The following is a 22,628-nucleotide window of genomic DNA, read 5'->3' on the forward strand; positions in this document are numbered from 1 at the left end:
AGTAATTCATCATGTCAATAATCAAAATAAAAAATGACTGTCATTTGCATTTTCTCATCTATCTACACCCTGCATATAAACAAGCTAAATTTAAAGCTCCAAGGAAGGGAAAAGAAGACCTTATTTACGATCCAGCCAGACAGGTGTGAGAATGTATGTTCCAACTTCATAATATAAGTTGATAATAATGATTTCACATATTTTTATAACATCACTCTATGCAAAAAATGTTAATTGTAAAAGCATTATGAAAATTGGCTGCAAAAACAAAAAGTAATCTGAAGAACACTTTGTTGATATTGATAGAGTTATTTTTCAATATATTCAATACATCTTTGAATTTGATATTTACAATATTGAACTCACACAAGAGTTGGTGAATTTACTTGGACATTATTTCAAAAATAAGCTTTTACTTCATAGTCAAATCAATTCTAGAAAAGATGAACTGGTTTTGAAAACGTGTGCGCAAGATTAAAGGAAATAGATCTTCTGGCATTCAAAGTTATTGAAAAACTTTTATGTACAACCTGAGTACATAAATCTACTTCTTCAACCATATATTTTTTATGTAATCTAAATTCAGATCAAAGCTTTCCAATGAATATTTACTGTTTGAATTAAGATGTGCTACATATGTAAAATTCACATCAGATTTTGAAGACTCCAAATGAAAAAACAGAACATAATAGCTTTTTATATTAATTACATGTCAAAATAACATTTTGTATTTATTTAAATATAATAAATTATTAATTTAATTGCAGCTGCTGCTTTTCTTTTCTTTTTTTTTTTTGAGAAGGAGTCTCACTCTGTCTCCTACGCTGGAGTGCAGTGGCACGATCTCAGCTCACTGCAACCTCCACCTCCCAGGTTCAAGCGATTCTCCTGCCTCAGCCTCCCGAGCAGCTGGGATTACAGGTACCCACCACCATACCCAGCTAATTTTTGTATTTTTAGTAGACATGGGGTTTTACCATGTTGGCCAGGCTGGTCTTGAATTCCTGACCTCAGGTGATCTGCCCGCCTCAGACTCCCAAAGTGCTGAGATTACAGGCGTGAACCACCACGCCTGGCTTGCAGCTGTTTCTCTGCGCTTATTTTAATGTGGCTACTAGGCAGTTTATAATTACATATGTGGGTAGCATCCTATTTCTGTTGGACAGTGCTGGTCTATAAGATGACCTTGATTTGGAAGCCCTCATTTCCTGCACGGAACCAAGACCAGGCTCTGCAGGAAGTCCTTTGCTTTTGTCCCGTTTCCTCATGGGCCCATTTGGGAAGTAATCAGAAATGGAGATTTACTTACATCTATAAAACAGCAATGTTCAGGAGAGGAAAAGACAGCCTCTGATCTGCACCAGGAGAGGAAAAGCCCCTCAGGGTTTTAAGACTATGGCCTTGAGGCCTCAATGAAATTTCTGAAACTCCCTGAAGTGACAGGAGGAAGGACTGGGCTGCACAGGGTCCCGCACTGAACCCCACCAAGGCTCTGGGAAGCCTCCTGAGGGTGCACAGTCACAATGGCCAGGGGTCCCATTTGTGCAGATTAAAACTGTCCTGGTTTAACAGGAGCTACTATAGCCATGGGCAACCTGGCTGTTCTCTCTGAGCTGCCATTTTGTCCTATATAATGAAGGAGACTTTATTTCTAACTCTCTGGAGCCCTTTCAAGCCATATAAAATCATGGGAGAGAGACAAACGGATAAAGGGAACCATCATATCGCGGAACTACTACAAGCCCCTCACAGGACAACTGAGACAAAGATGGAAGCTGATGACCATGATGCATAGGTCTGCATACGTCATGTCACCATTACAAGGTGCTATCACAGATCACAATGCATGCCTCCGAGGGGCAACGAGCAGGTACTGTCACCACCATCCATCCCCATTTTACAGATGAGACACTGAGATTCTGATGCTCTCCAAGGTCACAGGTATTTATCACACTTGGTCACGACTCCAGCCCTAGACTCACTCTGCTTCACTGTAACTGTGACATATTCAAATATGGAGACCATTATTTTTTTACAGCATCCTCTGCTTCCTACTTTGTCTTTAGGGGAAAAATCATAGCAGAAAAGGTTTAATAAATATTTAATACGAATTTCTAAGTGAATAATCTGAACAAACAAGCATGTCCCATTTCTATTTCTGATTCCAGTGTAACAGTCATTTGCATTCTAAATATAAAACATGTCACAAAATGACTTCAGGAAGCCTCACACTCCTTCAGGAGTGGGATGAATCCTGATAAATCCATCATAGAGAGGAGTGGGTCCATAAGCTACCAAGGCCAATGAGCGAACAAAAAGCAGAAATGTTCCTGTAAGCACCCAACCTCGTAAATATCTAGAGCCCAGAAAAAAATGTTAGTGGGAAAAGAGCATTTTGCATTGAGTCATATCTCCCAGGACCTGGCTACACACACGTTCACCAGCCATCATGGAAAGAATACTGGAGGCCCACGACAGCCCTGATTTTCATGGCCTGACCCAGTGTTTCCCTACAGAAATAACAATAGCAATGACAACTATACTAACAGCAATAATAAGGAGTGCTTTCACTTACACACTATGAACAAGACAGGCACCATTCAAGGCCCTTAGCTAAATGAGCTCAATTAATCCTCGGAACAGCCTAAGGTAGTTATTATTATTTCCCCATTTGACAGCCAAGAAAATTAAGGTAGTATCAAATCTCATTATGCACCAGGCCCCTGTGCTATATAAACTTTACATGCATCACCTTATTTAATTCTCATAATAGCCTTACGAGGGAGGCACTGAGGCTTAGAGGGATGAGGAGATCTGCCCAAGCTAGTGAGAGGAAGAGCTGGGGTGAAAACTTACACTTTTGACTCTAGATCTTAATCGTTGTCTAACACTGTCTCCTTCCACTCTGTGACACCGTGGTGATACTTTGCCATAATCCAGCTGCTCAGAGATGGGTAGTGCAGTGGATGTTCTTATACCCTGCCCAGATATCCTTTCTGAGGGACCCGCTGCAGCCATGAGAGATGCATGCTAAGGACTATGTATGTCCTTTTCCAGGAACCAGCCCCTGCCCAGAAATGCCTGCAAAGCTAAGCCCTCCATCTCCTCCCACAGCCGATGGCTGACTGACAGTGGAGCATAGAGGCCTGGTCCTTGCTCAAAATGTGATGACTCTGAGGTGCCATTCACTCCAGTGCTCCTTGGAGTCAGGAGAGGCAAGACTTCAGCTAAAACCACCTCTTTACTTGGTTCTCCCCGTGCCCTGCCCTGTCCTTGCTTCCCGATGGGTGTCTCTTAAGAATCCTACCCCAGGAAAATGACTTACACAGGAGACCCTGAGTCAGGCTCTGCTTCTAGGAGCCTCGCCTCAGAGCCAGACAGGCTTTATCAAGCACCATGTTTTGGAATGCAAGCAAAGCAGCTTAGAGGACGCTTCTGAACTGATATTTGTTGGCTTTTAAAATAAAAGCATGCTTGTCCTTTAAACAACCCCACATTTTTGCCTAAGTGCTTCATTTAGGTAAAAAATGGAAAACAGCGGTCTTAACACTTACTTCACTAAAGAAGCTTTGCGACACAGTTTGTCAGCGCCCCTGTAGTAATTCACCAACTGTACCAGCCCGGGCTCGTGACCTAGGAAGGAAAGAGGAGGCTCAGAAAGGACACAGGACAGGTAGGGAATGACACTGTCAGCAGCAGCAAGCAGGAGAGAGGACAGCTGTGTCATGCCCAGCTTTTCTCTCTCTCATCTCAGGATTGGCTGTTATAAAATGGAAAATGGAACAATTTTGTTTCTCTGTCCCCAGGGACCCTCTTTCTCTCCGTATCCCGCTGGCAATCTTCAGTCTCCCCACAATGGATATTATAATATCAACCTCGTAGGCTTGCCAAGACTGCTGCTACCTTTGTTTGTATTTTCTTGTTAGGGTAGAGGGTATTGAGGGTATTTTTCATTTCACCTCTCCCTGACTGCACACTGCATTCCCCTCCAGGCTTAACACATACAGACTTGTCACTCTGTACACTAAGGCTACTTTAACAGTCATGCTTTCCACATCCATAACCTGGCTTTCTACACCAAGGAAGGAAGGAGAACCAGAATGATGCTGGTTTCAAGCAAGTGTATCTCTGCAAGCTTCTAGGAGATGAAGGTAGGTAGTGGAAAGGCCATGTGTATAAGATCAGAAACCCTGAGAGCTTTCTTCTGTGCCTCATTCCACACGGAAACTAATTTTCAACAGCTCTTATTACCTGTGGCCTTTTTTATAAAATTAGAGCAGAAAGGATATAAAGAAAAACAAATTTTTATTAAAAATAAAAAGTGTTTTCAGCCGGGCACTGAGGCACATGCCTGTTAATCCTGGCACTCTGGGAGGCTGAGGCGGGTGAATCACCTGAGATCAGGAGTTCAAGATTAGCTTGGCCAACATGGCAAAACCCCGTCTCTACTAAAACCACAAAAACTAGCTGGACGTGGTGGAGCACACCTGTAATTCCAGCTACTTGGGAGGCTGAGGCATGAGAATCACTTGAACCTGGGAGGCAGAGGTTGCAGTGAGCTGAGATTCCACCACTGCACTCCAGCCTGGGCGACAGAGTGAGACTTCATCTCCAAAAAAAAAAAAAAAACAAAAAAATAAAAAATGTTTTGTTTCAAGTCTTAATAAAACGCATCATATTTCCAGTAATAAAATCAAAGTAAGACCAAACGAAGGACTTTTCAGTTGAAAATGCCAGAAGTAAGAATAATTTATCTGAGAATGGCATACAGTCAAATCAAAAGTTCCAGGCAGGCATTAGCTGGCTCTCACTGGTTTCCCTGAGCAGACAGACCTGATTCCCACCTGAACTGCCTACCTTCTTATCCACAGGGCACCTGCCTTCCAGAGCCTTTACCTGGCTCTATAAATCTTATCATTGGCTTTCATGCAGTACACTTTAAACAAAGGTAAATATCGCTTAACAGTGATGGCATATAACCAATTTCATTGTAGGATGCTGTTTTCTTTCCCATAAAAACCAAATGTTGGACGGGTGCAGTGGCTCACGCCTGTAATCCCAGCACTTTGGGAGGACGGAGTGGGTGGATCACCTGAGGTCAGGAGTTCGAGACCAGCCTCACCAACATGGCGAAACCCTGTCTGTACCAAAAATACAAAAAATTAGCTGGGCATGGTGGTGTGCGCCTGTAATCCCAGCTACTCGGGAGGCTGAGGCAGGAAAATCGCTTGAGCCCAGGACGGGGAGGTTGCAGTGAGCTGAGATCGTGCCACTGCACTCCAGCCTGGGCCACAGGGTAAGACTGTCGCAAAAACAAAAAACAAAAAACAAAAACACACACACACACAAACACACAGCTCAAACGTTTACTGATCATCTCCTGAATTTGTGGTATCTGTTCAGGATTCAAATTCTGTAGGCTTCTGCTTCTCATTCCCAGGCTTAAGCACCAGGGTAATGCCAGTAACTCCTACCTCTGCCTGGGCGGAGCCATGTTTGTTGTTTTTAATGTTGGGATTCCACCTAAGCTTTCACAGCCAGGCACTGCCAAGAATATAGAGGGAAGTCAGGAAGTCTGGAAAGGGAAGTGGACAATGCAAGGAAGAAATAATTGTTCTCAACTATAAGCAATTCTTCGTCTCCTTTCAGATCATGTATTCTCTTCGCTAGGGTCTTCTGACACCGGTTAACAAAAGGGAGTCTCCAGGCACAGTCTCCATATTCTGAGATTCCTGGGTGTTCAAATGGGTCCTTCCATGGAGTCACCATTCTACATCACAAACTTGTATGCCAATGAAAAGTTGTCCCAGGTACTATCAAAAAAAGTGAGCAACTTTACACTGCAGCTCTTCATTCCTCCAACGATTTCAGTTTCACACAGCCCCCCTCGCCCCCCAAAGGCTCTGTCTATGGAAGCTCACCAATGACCAGTCAATTCCAAATGGCCTATATTCAGTTTTTACCCATTCGAATTCTGACCACACCTATTTCCAAAAACTGTTTCCTCTCCTGGACATAGAACACTGCTCTCTCTGGGTTGTCCTCCAAGGTAGAGGTGACTCTTCCTCTGTAACAATTTTCCCCTTGTCTTTGGAATACAATTGGCCCCCACCTCTGGTGAATTCTGGCAAGGAACATGGCTCCCCAGAGAGAAGCTGCAATTCCCAGATGACTGTGCAGAGAGGGAGGCCATGAGACTATGCTCAGGTCAATGGGATGTGAGTTGAACTGATCTGGGCAACTTCTGGATGACATCATTTACAAAGGAGCCGCTAGTCCCCTCCTATCTCCTGCGTTTTCCTACCCGTGGACAAGTGAGTAAGGTGGTGCCCAGCCAGCTTCAACCATGTGGATGAAGGCAATTCCCTCGGGGAGAACAGGGAAGAGAGGGAGGGCGAAACACAGACTCATGTGAGACCTTAATCCAATGCAGAACTGCGAAAACATGTTATTTGGTGAAACTAAGGAAAGGTTTATAATCAGACACCCCTACAAGCTTCCCTGGGCTAAGGTCAAATCTGCAACTCCTGATTTTGGAATCCAGGGGTCTTTTCCAAATCTTCTGACCGTTCCTCCGCCCCTTCGGGTGGCAGAAGCCTCAGGGGTTTCAACACCTACAGCTCCCCCTCCCGCGCCCACGCCAAGCAGGGAGAAATTCTCAGTGAGGAAGAGCTGCAAGATGACTCCAGCCTACGCCGGCCGCCGGCTCTGCGGAGCCGCGCCCCGCGCCGCTCTCGGCGCGGCAGACCGGCCCGATTTGGAGGCGTCGGCCCGGGGGAGCAGCTATACTCCCGCGTCAGGTCCCAGCCCCGGCGGCCGACGTCTCCCGGGCTGCAGGCACCGTTCATTGTCAGGAGGCAGCTGCGGCCCCGAGTGGCCGCACCGCGACTCCGACTCTAAATCCGAGTTGAGAGACAAGAAAGCATTAAAAACGACAGGTTTCGAGCTTTCTGAATCCCATTTTTGATATGCCCAAGAAGCGATCAAGGGGAAGATTTATGACCTCTAAAAACAAAAGCGCTGGTTCTAATGGGCCGCGGGAGGCGCGCAGGGCCGCTCCGGGGAGGGCAGGCAGGAATTGGGGAAGGGCTCACCCAGTCTCCCGAAGGGCAGCCGGTTCCTCTCTCCCAACATCAGGTTGAACCTGGGGTTGTCTCGCCGCAGCCTCTTCCAGTGACCGGTGGCGAGAAGCAGCCGGGAGACTTCGGCGTAGACGCTGCTGTTCTCATCGCGCACCACGAAGGTGTACATGGCGAAGGGCCGCGCGCCCGGGCCGCCGGGCAGCCGCCGCAGGGACCAGCTGGCCGAGAAGGCGGCTCAGCGCCGATCCCGCCCGGGCGCCCGCCGCGGCTGCCGTGCCTCTCCGGTGCCGGCGGCGCCGCGCCCGGGCGCCCGCGCGTCTGCCGGAGTGGAAAGCGCCGCTAGTACGCCCGCCCACCCCGGCGCGGCCCCGCCTCTGGCCCGTGATTCCGCGCGGCCCGGCCCCGCCGCGCTCTGGGGGGGCCGGTGGGCCGCGGCGCGCCTTCTTCCTACCCTCCTCGGGGCGGTTGCGGCGGCGCAGGGTTGGAGACCCGCGGCGGTGGGCGCGGCTTTACTGCAGCGCGCGGACTGGGCAGTGGACCCGGAGTCCGGGCCTGGGGCTTTTCCTCCCAAGCTCAGGGTCGCAGCCGGAGGGCGGGGCCGGCGGAAGATCCAGTTTGCAGGTTTCTGTCTGGGTTTTTTTCCTATTGCCAAAGGACCTTTTATGGATAAAACCCAAAAGTTCTAAGGCCCAGTCCTGTGGCCTAGTGAAGAAGCGCTTCCCCTTCCTCTTTGCTTAACGACTACGGAGACTCGGAGCGTCGGTTTTGTTTGGGTCGAGTGCTCCTTCCTTCGGCTGAGATCGGGGTGGCGCACGGCCAAGGGGATGACCTTGGACTCCGCTGGTGGAAGCAGGTCCCGAACCGGCCCCCTGGAGCCCTGGGCTCCGCTCTCTTTCTGCCTTTTACCGGCATTCAGCCACTTGCTTTCCCTTCTCCGGACCTCGATTTCCCCTTATGAGCGGCGGAAAGTGACTCTTAAAAGTCCCTTCGGTTCTGATAGCCCACTCTGAAGAACATGTTGCTGCATTTGAGGGACAAAGAGAGGACAATGATCATCAGAGTTCCCACAAGCTTCCTACACTCCCTCATAAATTACCCGCATCAGCCCTGCGCCTTGCATCTTTTACTCTCCTTTAGGGAAAGCTCTCCCCTTGTTGTTCCCCGATGCTCACGTTATCTACCCGAGCATATTGTAAAAGCGACCTTCTCCCTCTCATAGTTGCCCAAAGTCCACAGGGCCGCCAGGCACTCACTCGCTGGTCTTGCGCACCGGCTCCACCTGTAGGCATTCGCTGGCTGTGGAGAGCTTGCTCAGAGCAGAAATGGGGCAGACTCAGAGGTTCTGGGTCCTTGCATTTCCTCCAGAGGGATAGAGTTGGTCGAGAATGCCTTGCGGGGAGGCATGTACCCTAGGCGTGTTTTGGTGGTCCTCTGTAGGGTCGAGCTTCAGTTGTCCACAGCTGTAACTTGCTCATCAAGGCATCTTCTGTTGGCTTGCTTCCTTTCCCTGACTCACTACCCCATCACCTCCCAAAAAACTACAGTACTTGCGCTCAAATTCTTGTTCTAGGGGCCACCTTTTGGGGGAACTCGAGCCAGGACGCTGTATTTGCCGCTAGTCACAGCTGATCACCTTGAAAGTGACGTTCACTCCCACCATGCTACATCCGTTCCTCCCACCCACTGACGACTTCTGCGCCACAGGTGGCTTCTCTCTGCCACTCCACAACCGTGGTTCTCATTAGGAACACCAGTGACCTTTGAATTTCCAAATTCAGAAGCTACCTTTTTCCCACTCTTTGTAGTGAGCACCATTTTTGTTTGTTTTGGCTGTAGGTTCTCTAGGGTACTACTTATTCCCCACCCCACTTTTTTTGAGACAGAGTCTCACCATGTTGCCCAGGCTGGTCTCGAACTCCTAAACTCAAGCCATCCTCCCACCTCAGCTTCCCAAACTGTTGGGATTACAGGCGCGAGCCACTACACCCAGCTATTCCCTTTTCTTTGTAAGATAACTCATCTTCCCTCCTTGGAATCTTTTTTTTTTTTTTTTTTTTTTTTTTAATGATAGGGAGTCTTGCAGTGTCGTCCAGGCCGGAGTGCAATGGCGCGATCTCGGCTCACTGCAACTTCCACCTCCGGGTTTCAAGCGATTCTCCTGCCTCACCCTCCTAAGTAGCTGGCACAGGCCACCATACTTTTTATATTTTTGTATTTTTAGTAGAGACAGGGTTTCACCATATTGGCCAGGCTGATCTCAAACTCCTGACCTCAAGTGATCTGGCTGCCTTGGTCTCCCAAAGTGCTGGGATTACAGGCATGAGCCGCAGCACCTGACCCCCTTGGAACCCGTTTTTTGTGCCTTTTTGTGGGATTAACAGTGTCTGTTATTGATAAAGGAAATGAATATCTGGGCTTGGTCCAACAGGATTACTCTCTACCACTTTTGCCACAGCGACTGGTAAAACGTAGGAAAGTCATCCAAATCAGACCAATCTGATGGAACACTATCTGTGTGGGATAGCTTGCCACTATCTTGCTGTCTTCTAGGGGGATAATTTGTTCTGAAAATTCAGCTTTCCCTCCACCCTAGCATTAAGCCCCTAGTATTAAGCATTAAGCTGCTAGCATTAAGCCATGTGGATATGTGAATATATTCTTGCCAGTAGAATGGGAGCAGGTGATATGTATCAATTCCTAGCTTAGACCTCAGAATTTGGTTGTGCCTTCTTCTTCTGGAGACAGGACTTACAGTCAGCAGCAATATTGGAACAAAGAATGTAAGGAATTTGCCAAAACTGGCTGTATCCTGGGTTATAAAGTAAACTCCAGCAATTTCAAAAGATTGAAATAATTCTAAACACTTTTCTGACAATAGTGGAATTAAGTTGCATGGAGATTAAGTGATATTGTACACTGCGAAATAACCCATGAGTCAGTGAAGAAATCACAACAATATGAGAAAGTATTTTCTTTTCTTTTCTTTTTTTTGAGACGGAGTCTCACTCTGTCACCCAGGCTGGAGTGCAGTGGCACGATCTCGGCTCACTGCAAGCTCTGCCTCCCAGGTTCACACTATCCTCCTGCCTCAGCCTCCTGAGTAGCTGGGACTACAGGCACCTGCCACCATGCCTGGCTAATTTTTTTGTGTTTTTAGTAGAGACGGGGTTTCACTGTGGTCTCGATCTCCAGACCTCGTGATCCACCCGTCTCGGCCTCCCAAAGTGCTGTGATTACAGGCATAAGCCCAGTCAAGAAAGTATTTTCTAACTGAATGACAATAAAGATATGGCATATCAAAACTGGTAGGATACAGCTAAAGCTGTTTTTAATACAAATTTACAATCTAAAACACATAAGTTTTTTAAAAAAGACTGAAAATCAATTACCTAAGCTTCCATCTCATGAAACTAGAAAAAGAATAATAAGTAAAACCCAAAGTAAGTAGAATAAAATAAATCATAAGGGAAGAAATCAAGGAAGTAGAAAATAAACGTACAATAAAGGAATCAACAAAGGCAAAGGAGGTATATTAAAAAAAATTTTTAAATTGTTAAGCATTCAAGACCAACAAATGAAAGGAAGAACAATCAAAGTTAAAGTGAAAAAGGTCAGATGCAAGAAGATTTAACAATATTTTTAAACAAATTTTTCAATGAAAAAAGAAACATCACTGGAGATCTTGAAGATATTAAAAACAGTAAGATCCGGCCAGGCATGGTGGCTCATGCCTGTAATCCCAGCACTTTGGGAGGCCAAGGCGGGCAGATCACCTGAGGTCAGGAGTTTGAGATCAGCTTGACCAACATGGAGAAACCCCGTCTCTACTAAAAATACAAAAAATTAGCCGGGCATGGTGGCACATGCCTGTAATCCCAGCTACTCGGGAGGCTGAGGCAGGAGAATCGCTTGAACCCAGGAGGCGGAGGTTGTGGTGAGCCAAGATCGCGTGCCTGCACTCCAACCTGTGCAACAAGAGTGAAACTCCGCCTCAAAAAAAAAAAAACAAACAACAACAACAACAAAAAATAAGATCCTATAAACAATTTTTGCAAATGAATTTGACATGTGGACAAAATAGACTACTTCCTTGAAAACTCCAGTTTACCAAAAATGACACAGAAATACAAAACCTGAATAATTTCACACCTATTAAAGAGACTGATTCTATTCACAGATAATATATATGTAGAAAATTCTACCAAAAAAAAAAAAAAACCCCTAAGGGCTACCCACACATACATACACACAAAATGTTAGAATTAATAGAGTTAATAAACAAACTCAACAAACTTTTGGAACAGTTCAAAACAATCCACGAAAAAATTGGCCGGGCGCGGTGGCTCAAGCCTGTAATCCCAGCACTTTGGGAGGCCGAGACGGGCGGATCACGAGGTCAGGAGATCGAGACCATCTTGGCTAACACAGTGAAACCCCATCTCTACTAAAAATACAAAAACTAGCCGGGCGAGGTGGCGGGCGCCTGTAGTCCCAGCTACCAGGAGGCTGAGGCAGGAGAATGGCGTAAACCCGGGAGGCGGAGCTGCAGTGAGCTGAGATCCGGCCACTGCACTCCAGTCCGGGCGACAGAGCGAGACTCTGCCTCAAAAAAAAAAAAAAAAAAAAAAAAATTAAGAAAACAATTCCATTTATAGTACCATCAAATAGCCCTTTTAGTAAGGGAAAATTTGAAAAAAATAAAACTGTCACTTTTCATATTTGATATGTTCTATACATAGTGGATCCTGAAGAATCGACACTATTTGAATGAATAACTGAACATTGTAAAGTCACTAGATACAAGGTATATATACAGATATAAATTGTATTTCTATGTCAACAAGAAAGAAATAGAAAAAGAAATTTAAAAAAAGATACAATCTACAGTAGCATCAATATAAATGTGAAATAATTAGGATTATCTAATGAAAGCTGTGCATTACCTCTACACTGAAAACTACAAAGCACAATTGAGAGAAATTTTAAAAGCACAAAATAAATGAAAGGATGTACCATGTTCATGATTGAGTGACTCAAAATTGTTAAGGTGTCAAATTGATCTATAGATTCAATACAATCCCAAACAAAATCTCTGCAGAGCTAGTCATGGAAATTGACAAGGTAATTCTAAAATTTATATAGAAATGCAAGGGACCGGCTGGGCGCGGTGGCTCATGCCTGTAATCCCAGCACTTTCAGAGGCTGAGGCGGGCGAATTGCCTGAGGTCAGGAGTTAGAGACCAGTCTGGCCAACATGGTGAAACCCCATCTCTACTAAAAATACAAAAAAATTAGCTGGGCATGGTGGTATGCATCTGTAATCGCAGCTACTTGGGAGGCTGAGGCAGGAGAATTACTTGAATCGGGGAGGTAGAGGTTGCATTGCAATGAGCTGAAGATTGTGCCATTGCACTCCAGCCTGGGCGACAGAGTGAGACTCCGACTCAAAAAGAAAAAGGAAAAAGAAAGAAACTCCTACTCAAAAAAAAAAAAAAAAAAGAATAGCAAAGGTAATCTTTAAGAAAGTTGGAGGATTTACACTTTTACACTGCCAGGTATCAAGACCTGACTATCAAAGTTATAGTATGTAAGTACAAAGCTGTAGCAATTAAGGAAACATGGTTTTGGCATAAGAAGAGAAAAATTAACCAATGTAACAAACAACCAATGTAACCCATGTAGGGAAAACCCATTTTAAGTTGTTTGGGGTCTAAGTTTAGGACACAAAGAAAAGACATGAAGGGAGGAGTAGTTCAGGATTTTGAGGCTTGCTTTTTAGGAGCACCGCTCTTAGGTCCATGTAAGAAAACTTTAGAGGCTCTCACTCTGGCCCTGCTCTAGCCACATTCTTCCCTACAGATGAGTCATTCTTGAGGTCAAGGAGTTATGGCCACCAGGAGACTGTCACCCTCCCACTTTCTAGGCTATGCCAGATACCTGGGAACCAGAATTCACTGTTGAAAGATCAAAGCCTATTTCCTGGCCCTGCGCAGGCTTCCTCCGTGGGCCCATGTCTCAAGGGTCAGTGGCACTGCTGGTGTACGCACCCATAGGCCTGGGCAGTGGTCAAGGGGCGTCTGTTTGTGGGTGGGAAGGAATGGATGATCAGCTGTGAAGAGCAGAAGATACAGTGTCCTGGCTTGAATTCCTCAAAAAGGTGGCCCTGGAACTCACAATTCCATTGTATGTATATTATAAACAACTTGCTTTATAACAAAGGTGACATTGCAGATCAGTGGGGTCAGAGATGGGCTTACAGATGGAGCTGGGTCGAGGATATCCATATGGAAAACAAAATTAACCTTGACTCCTATCACATGCTATACTCAGAAATCAATTGCAAATGCGTTATGATGGAATACATTTAAACGTGAAAGGTAAAGCAATAAAGCTTGCTGGGTTGGCAAAGTGACTCATGCCTGTAATCCCAGCACTTTGGGAGGTGAGGTGTTAGGATCGCTTAAGCCCAAAAGTTTAAGGCTACAGTGACCTCTGATCGTGCCACTGCACTCCAGCCTGGGTGACAGAGCAAGATCCCGTCTTTAAAAAAAAGGACTTTTAGAAGAAAACAGGAGAAAATCTTTATGATCTTATACTGGGTAAATATTTCTTAAGAGGACACAAAAATCTCTATGAATAAAGGAAAAATATATGAATTGTCAGCCTTAAAATTAATAAGTCTCATTAATCAAAAGACACCATCAAGAGAATAAACAGGAAAGCCATAGAATAGGATATATATGTGTGTGTGTGTGTGTGTGTTTGTGAGTGTATATATGTACATACATATATGTATGACAAAGGACTCATATCTGGGATATAAAAGGGATTACAAATTAAGAATTAACTGGCAAGCCAATGAACAAAATAACTGAGTTGAATATTCATAAGGGACAACCTAAGAGGTAAGCCCTGAGCAAAGAGAAGATTTGGAGTCATACTGAGAAAGTCAATAAGGCATACGTTTGGCCAAAAAGCAGGCCCACATCTAATAGTTGTATACACATGGGAACCACATGTCTCAGTGTCTACCATATGTCTGAGTATTTAAAAGTTACAGACCAAGCCAATAAGCTGCTAAATAAAATGTCTATCTTCCTACTTTACAATCATACTTTTATAAGTATGAACTTCAAGGGCAGGAGTTTTAGAATTCTCAGACTCATAAGAGTTCCATGCCACAGCCTGGTAATACTGGGAGAGATGGCCTGGCCCCTGAACATAGTTCGCCCCCGTTTCTTCCCATCCCTAACTCCAGCCTGCACCACAAAGGCTGTGCATGCATGCATGGCATCACCGCAGTGAGGAAGTCCAAACTCCACCCACCCATCATCCCCCACAAACAGTCGCCCTTTGGCCACTGCCCAGGCCTAGAGGTGCATACACTAGCATTGCCACTGACCCCTGGGACATGGGCCCAGGGAGGAAGTCTGCACAGGGCCAGGAAATAGGCTTTGATATTTGGACAGTGAATTCTGGTTCCCGGGTATCTGGCATAGCCTAGAAAGTGCGAGGGTAACAGTCTCCAAGTGGCCATAGCTCCTTGACCTCAAGAACGTCTCATCTATAGGAATGTGGCTAGAGCAAGGCTGGAGTGAGAGCCTCTAGAGCTTTCTTACAGGGGCCTAAGAGTGGTGCTCCTAGGAAGCAAGCCTTAAAATCCTGAACTACTCCTCCCCTCATCTCTCTTCTTTGTGTCCTATACTTGGACCCCAAAACAACTTAAAATGGGTTTTCCCTCACCCCTACCACCACCACGATCACTCTGTGCTTTGCTTACTGTAACTACCTTATAGCTTCTCTTCTTGTTCTAGCCCCTCCACCTCTCCCACCTTCGCTGAACACTACCACCAAATTAATCTCTCTAAAGCACAGCATTCATCCAGTCTGTCCACACATCAAATACTGCAGGGGCTCATTGTAGCCAGAGCCCTGTTTCGTGATCTCTGCTCACTGCAACCTCTGCCTCCTGGGTCCAGGCAATTCTTCTGCCTCAGCCTCCCAAGTAGCTGGGATCACAGGCAGGTACCACCACGCCCGGCTAATTTTTGTATTTTTAGTAGAGACGGGGTTTTACAATGTTGGCCAGGCTGGTCTTGAACTCCTGACCTCAGATGATCCACCCACCTTGGCCTCCCAAAGAGCTGGGATTACAGGCGTGAGCCACAGCACCTGCCTGAATTCATGGCTTTTCATTAGGCCTTTCCACTGTATCTTTCCTGCCACATCTAATACATTCCCTCAACCAAATTGAAATGCCCTGATCATCAAGGTCAAATAACGGTTTGTCAGATGGAGTTTTAATGTTGAGTGTGTATCAACTCTTCCAAAATGGATGAACCATGTACTAGATGAATCATAAAAATCTCTATTCATCGAAACCTTTAATTAGCCAGCATTTTCTATCTCACAGTCACGTTGAATAAAATATTTATTATTTCTTCAGCCTGAGAGCTTGGTTGCTATTAAGCACTTTTTTTTTTTTTTTGGGGGGACAGAGTCTTGCTCTGTCACCCAGTCCGGAGTGCAATGGTGTGATCTCGGCTCACTGCAACCTCTGCCTCCTGGGTTCAAGCGATTCTTGCACTTCAGCCTCCCAAGTAGCTGGGATTACATGCACCCGCCACCACGCCTGGCTAATGTTTTGTACTTTTGGAGAGACGATGTTTCACCACGTTGGCCAGTCTGGTCTCGAACTCCTGGCCTCAAGTGATCTGCCCGCCTCGGCCTCCCAAAGTGCTGGAATTACAGGCATGAACCACCGCGCCCGGACCTCTTCAGCACTTTGGAGGTAGAACTGCCTCACCTTTCACTGGAGGCTTTCAATCCACACCCTGAGGAAGATACCCGCGGCCACTCTTCTATCCTCAGAGAATCCACCTGAGCCAGCCTCAAGTGCTAAGTTCATGTTGTTACCTTCACTCACTCATGAGGTCAAGGGCCATGTTGGTTCAGTTCAACACTTCAGCATCTCCCAAAGGGCCTGTTCTATGGAAGGTACTTAAAGATCTTTTGAAGGAGAGAAAGAAAATTTCTAATTGTAAACATTTGGTAAGATGAATTTTTACAACCAGGAAGTTAAGCAAGATAATTACAAAGTCTCATGAAAGGAAAAGTTTAAATGAAAATGCTTTTTCTGCCTTTCTTTGGTGGGTTGATGTCAGCAAACTCCCCTTGGATTTTTTTTTTTTGAGACGGAGTCTCTGTCACCCAGGCTCAGGCTGGAGTTTCTGATGGCAACCTCCGCCTTACCTCCCGGGTTCAAGTGATTCTCCTGCCTCAGCCTCCCGAGTAGCTGGGATTACAGGCGCATGCCACCATGCCCGGCTAATTTTTGTATTTTTAGTAGTGATGGGATTTCACCAGGTTGGCTAGGCTGGCCTCAAACTCCTGACTTCAGGTGATCCGCCCGCCTCGGCCTCCCCAAGTGCTGGGTTACAGGCATGAGCCACCACGCCTGGTCCCCTTGGATATCTTGCTGCACAAGTGTTTATGGACAATGGGTACCTTTTTAATTCAAAGTTTCTGCATGAACTCTCCCTATTCAGCTTGTAAATCCCAGCTATGCCCATTCTTCCACAAGAGTAGATTAGGGCTGTTTAATGACAACTTGAGCTTGTCCAGCAGGGAAAGGCCCTGGAAGGAAGGGTGGTTCTGTATACAGTTCCTGGAATACACTTCTTCCAGTGAAGTGTCAGGGAAGAGACACAGCCAGGTTATCAATGGTGTGTGGAATGGGAGTACACCTGAATATGGACATCCCAGAGGGAGAATGGGGGAGCCCCGCACCCGGACACAAACACCCACATGCACCTCTACCAAAGATTTCAACTCCTCTGGAGACAGTTTTTTCAGCTCAAGCAACCTGTTCTCCTCTTTGCTCTCTTACCATTTAAAATTCCCCAAAGAAGGGCTGGAAGTTCTCAAGAGTGTGTTCCAGGCCACCCAGAGCTCCAGACGTGGAAAGAGGCTTTGAGCTCCAGAACCAGGACCTGGGTTTTGGGATGGTGTCATTCAGAAATCATGATGACTGAGGTTTCCATGGGGACGATGGCGCTTGTAGCCACTTTAGTTGGAAAGTAACTGGGTCTGGGCCTGTAATTCTGCACAGGCCATGTGACAAAACGATGAAGACTCTGGCGCTCTGCGGCCAACCAGGCCTAACATCCCATATCTGCAGTTACTCTAACATCCCATATCTGCAGTTGCTCTAACATCCCATATCTGCAGTTACTCTAACATCCCATATCTGCAGTTACTCTAACATCCCATATCTGCAGTTACTCTAACATCCCATATCTGCAGTTACTCTAACACCCCATATCTGCAGTTACTCTCTGTGTGACTTGAAACATGTTTCTTGACCGCTCTGGGCCTCAAATTCTGTCTTTCAAGAATGGAATAATGATGTGACAATTGTGAGGATGAAATTACATGCAAAATGCCTAGTTACATGCCTGGTATATCATAAACTCTCTGTAAATAAGAAGTTACCAAGTTTAGATGCTGCACTTATATAATAGAGTAAAAATACCTTTCTGTCAGGAGAAAAGCAGCCTGTGGAGTGGAGATATCCCTGCTGGTGAACAGGAACATTTTCATTTTCTATGCAAAAGGGACTGCCCCAGGCACATAGTTAAGTTGGTGAAATTCAACTACACACACACACAGACACACACACACACAAACACACAGATATATATACACATACTTTTTTTTTTTTTTTGAGACAGGGCGTCATTCTGTCACCCAGACTGGAATGCAGTGGTGCAATCATGGCTCACTCTCACTGCAGCCTCGACCTCCCTGGGCTCAGGTGATACTACCTCAGCTTCCTAAGTAGCTGGGACAGGCATGCACCACCACGCTTGACTAATTTTTTTTGTAGAGATGGGATTTCACCATGTTGCCCAGACTGGTCTCAAACTTTTGGGCTCAAGCAATTTACCCCCGTTAGCCTCCCAAAGTGTTGGGATTACAGGCATGAGCCACTGCACCAGGCCTTCACACATCTTTTAACACTTTCTCTCACCTATTCCACATCACCAGGGCCCCACTGCGTGTCCCAGGTGCTGTGCTTTTAAGACAGCCAGGCACGCTCTGCACAGGACAGCTTCCCCCCATCAGATTACACCTGACTCTAAGAGTGAGATGAGTATGCAGGTCGTGACCCATGAACACGGACAAGGAAGTTACTTACTTCCACCTGTGGAAAGGATCATACAGAGCAATGGAAATGGGAACAGGAGGGCTTGGGGTGGTGTGCTTCAATCATGTCTACGGAACAGAAGGATTGGAGGAAGCCACAAAGTTTATCAATGGTTGGTAATGCATGGGGTTGTTTCTTTGTACTTTATGTTGAGACAGGTGCCAAGACGTCTCTGCTGCTTAATATATATAATATGTTACATAACGTATAAATGTTTACTGAACCAATCTGCTTGTGTTCTGTCACCCTTCTTCACTGCTCTCAGCAGCTCACTCAGGAAGCCAACAGACCCCACATAGATGTACTAGGTTGTAAGGTCCCTTGAGGCAGATGCCTTGACTTTATGTCCTTCCAAGTATTTCTCAAAACTAGGACAAAAAGATTTTCCATTTGAGTAAACTTATTAATGCTGAGGTTCAGTGACGGGTGCATTATTTTTCCTAGCAGTAAGGATTGTCAACAGAGACTTTAGGAATGACTTACTCATAAGGCATGCATCATTCATGCAACATTGAACATGTACTTGTTCCAGACAGTGTTGTAGGGGTGGAGGATTAAGACAAAGTCCTTGTCCTCACACAGCTTATGATTTTAGTGCATGCCAGAGGGAGGAAATTTTTTTTTTTTTGAGACAGAGTCTTGGTGTGTCGCTCAGGCACACAATGGCGCGATCTCGGCTCACTGTAACCTCCACCTTCTGGGTTCAAGTGATTTTCCTGCCTCAGCCTCCTGAGTAGCTGGGACTACAGGCACATGCCACCACGCCTGGCTAATTTTTGTATTTTTAGTTGAGACGGGGTTTCACCATGTTAGCCAGGCTGGTCTCGAACTCCTGACCTCAGGTGATCTGCCCACCTCAGCCTCCCAAAGTGTTGGGATTATAGGCAAGAGCCACTGTGCCCGGCCTAGATAGAGGAATTTTTAATTGGAGGAGCACATATTCCCACAGTTTTGGCTGCTGGAATTCTGGTTTGGGGTGATGGTTGTGGAAACAGGAATGCTTCCTGAAACCCCTCACATCTCACTATGTAGAGAAAGGTTTTCAATTTTTCCCCAATCAGTATGATGTTGGTTGTGGGTTTGTCATATATGGCCTTTATTATTTTGAGGTATGTTCCTTCCATACCCAGTTTGTTGAAGTTTTTTTTTTTTTATCATAAAGGGTTATTAAATTCTATTGAATGCTTTTTTTTTTTTTTTAGCATTTGTTGATATGATCATATGGTTTTTATCCTTCTTTCTGTCAATGTGATGTACCACATTTGTTGATTTGTGATACAAATCACAAATTTTGATGTTGAACCATCCTTGTATCTCTGGCATGAATCCCACTTGATCATGGTAAATGATCTTTTTAACGTGTTGTTTAATTCAGTTAGCTAGTATTTTGTTGAGGATTGTTGCATCTATGTTCATTAGTGATGTTGGCCTGTAGCTTTTTGTTGTTGTTGTGTGTCCTTATCTGGTTTTGGTATCAGGGTGATGCTGGCCTGGTAGAATGATTTTGGAAGTACTCCCTCCTCTTCAGTTTTTAAAAAGAGTTTGAGTAGAATTGGTATTTGTTCTTCTGTAAGTGTTTGGTAAAATTCAGCAGTGAAGCCATTAGGTCTTGGACTTTACTTTGGTGGGAGACTTTTTATTACAGCTTTGATTCTGTTACATTCATCATTGCTTTGTTGACATTTTCTACTTCTTCATGGTTCAGTCTTGGTAGACTGTATGTCTTTGACTTTATCCATTCCTTCTGTGGTTTCCCAGTTGTTGGTGTATAGTTGCCTGTAACAGTCTTTAGTGATTCTTTGTATTTCTGTGGTCTCAGTTGGTATATCCCCTTTTTTTGTTTCTGATTTTATTTATTCTGTCTTTTTTTTTTTTCAGTCTACCTAAAGGTTTGTTGATTCAGACTGGGGTGTGTGTGTGTGTGTGTGTGTGTGTGTGTGTTTGAGTCAGGGTCTCCGTTGCCCAGTCTGGAGTGCAGTAGTAAGATCTCAGTTCACTGCAGCCTCTACCCCTGGGCTCAAGTGATCCTCCCACCTCAGGCTTCTGAGTAGGTGGGACCACAGGCACACACTACCGTGTCTGACTAATTTTTGTGTTATTTTGAAAAGGCAGGGTTTCCCCATGTTGCTCAGGCTATTCTCGAACTCCTGGGCTCAAGCGACCCACCCACCTTGGCCTCCCAAAGTGCTAGGATTACAGGCAAGGGCTCCCAAGCCTGGTCTCAGACTGTTCTTAACCTGTGGAAAAGGTAAATCCATGTCATTAAAGAGAAAGAGTAACATATAAGCCACAGTGTTGCTGATTTGCCACAACTGGGCATGGTGCCAGACAAAGAGGCCCAGATAAGCCAACCTTGTACCGAGCACAAATTACCAACCAACAGCAGCCCAGTTTCATGGGGGTCAGGGCAGCCAGCCTTTAAGTTGGCCTCAGAGATTCCATCTCCTAGTATTCACACCTTTGTGTCCCCTTCCACTTTATAAGCATATTAGTGTTTGTGACAGAATATGGCAAAGTGAGATAGGTTGCTTCCAAGATTAGGTTAGAAAATACATTGTGGGCTCTATTTCCCTCTCTCTCTCCTCCATCCCTCTCCCCCTCTGTCATGACTCTCTCTGGGGAAATCAGATGCCATGTTGTAACAATTACAATAATATTTTGTTATTCAGTAGCTAATATGTGCCAGGCAATGTGCTAGGCACCTTACAAATACTTTTCCAATTAATCCTTACTATCGACCCATGGGGTTAATACCATTATTATTCTATACATATCACAAAGGAGAAAATGAGGCCTCGAGAAGTGAAGTAACTTGCTCAGAAGTTGGTCCCAACCTCTTTTGACTCCAAAGTCCATTCTCCTAACCACTCTCAGTGTGCCAGGGCAATAGTGGTAACAAAGAACAAAAATCTCAGAACCCAAGCAATTTATAGTTTAGTGAATGAGATGAAGCATGCACAAAGGGAACAATTAGAGAAAAATTACAAATGAAAATACAAATTTGAGATAATTTGCCCTTCCCACTCCCTTAAGCGATAATGACTAGAGGTGCTAAGGAAAGAGGAATGTTGGGCAAGGGGAATAATCAGGAAAAATTTCTCAGAAGAAATCGGTTTTGATTCAGATTTAGAATTGAAGGCAACTGAAAATATCACCTGAGCTGGTTCCAACATGTATTGATCCAAGGAAAAGTCAAAGGCATCAACATCTCTTTTACCTAGTTTTTCCCTAATGCTCATCTGCCTCCAAGGTCCGTTCCTAGTTTTGATATTGTACAGTAGCTATGCAAGATGTTACCATTGGGGAAAACTGAGCAAAGGGTATATGTGACCTATGTGACCTTCTGGTCTTTTTTTTTTTTTTTTTTTTGCAATTTTCTGCAAATGTGTAGCTATTTCAAAATTAAAAGGTTTTTTTTTGGAGAGGGGATGGATAACCATTTCCCAAGTGTGCCAATCAGTTGTCTACTGGCTCTTAACTCCATTCGCGCCCCCTGCATGCATCTCTGCATCTCAGGGCAGCTGGAAGCCTGCAAACCACATTTCCTCGACTTTCTTTTCAGTTGATTTTAAGTTCTGCCAGTAGGAGTCACTGGCAGTAAATTGGAAGATGATGAAAGCCACAGGCTTTTTCTTTTATTCTTGAGGCAGCAGTGTATCCCAGCAGCCTCAGTAGCCCGGTGACTGTGGGTCCTGGAAAACACCTTTCCTTTTCTTTCTCCAGGTCAGGTGGATGGTAGCACCCTGCAATTACTGAACTTTGGATCTTTGGTTAATCTCATTTCCCCTTTCAATTCTTGAGCCTTTCCAACAACTTTTTTTTTTTTGAGATGGAGTTTCGCTCTTGTTGCCCAGGCTGGAGTGTAATGGCGCAATCTCTGCTCACTGCAACCTCCGCCTCCTGGGTTCAAGCGATTCTCCTGCCTCAGCCTCCCGAGTAGCTGGGATTACAGGCATGCACCACCATGCCGGGCTAATTTTTTTGTATTTTTAGTAGAGATGGGATTTCTCTGTGTTGGTCAGGCTGGTCTTGAATTCCTGATCGCAGGCCGCCGCCTCGGCCTCTCAAAGTGCTGGGATTACAGGCGTGAGCCACTGCGCCCGGCCTCAACAATTTTTTAAAACACTTTTATTGAGATATAATTTACATGCAACACAGTTTATCCATTATAAATAACTTTGCAAACATTTTGGCAAATTCATGCGACCATCACTATAACTTAATTTTAGGACATTTCATCATCCCCCCAAAATTTCCTCGTGTCTGTTTATGGTTAATTTTCACTCTCACCTCCAGCCCTCTGGAACCACTGTCCTGCTTTCTGCCTCTATACGTTT

The 22,628-nt window shown here is 45.2% G+C and overlaps 1 protein-coding gene across 1 annotated transcript in view; it reads right to left on the minus strand.

Annotated features, from left to right (window-relative positions):
* Positions 1-7,833, minus strand: part of TTL (tubulin tyrosine ligase) — a 46,493-nt gene extending 38,660 nt beyond the window's left edge. The window contains exons 1-2 of the mRNA XM_033175448.1: positions 7,095-7,833; positions 3,555-3,633 (exon numbers count right to left, since the gene is read on the minus strand). Of these exons, the coding sequence (XP_033031339.1) occupies positions 3,555-3,633; positions 7,095-7,251 (236 nt within the window). The 5' untranslated portion in view covers positions 7,252-7,833. The remainder of the gene's footprint in view (positions 1-3,554; positions 3,634-7,094) is intronic.
* Positions 7,834-22,628: the final 14,795 nt, after the last annotated feature.

This window comes from Trachypithecus francoisi, unplaced genomic scaffold, assembly GCF_009764315.1.
Source record: "Trachypithecus francoisi isolate TF-2019V2 unplaced genomic scaffold, Tfra_2.0 Lachesis_group17, whole genome shotgun sequence".
NCBI classification, from domain to species: domain Eukaryota; kingdom Metazoa; phylum Chordata; class Mammalia; order Primates; family Cercopithecidae; genus Trachypithecus; species Trachypithecus francoisi.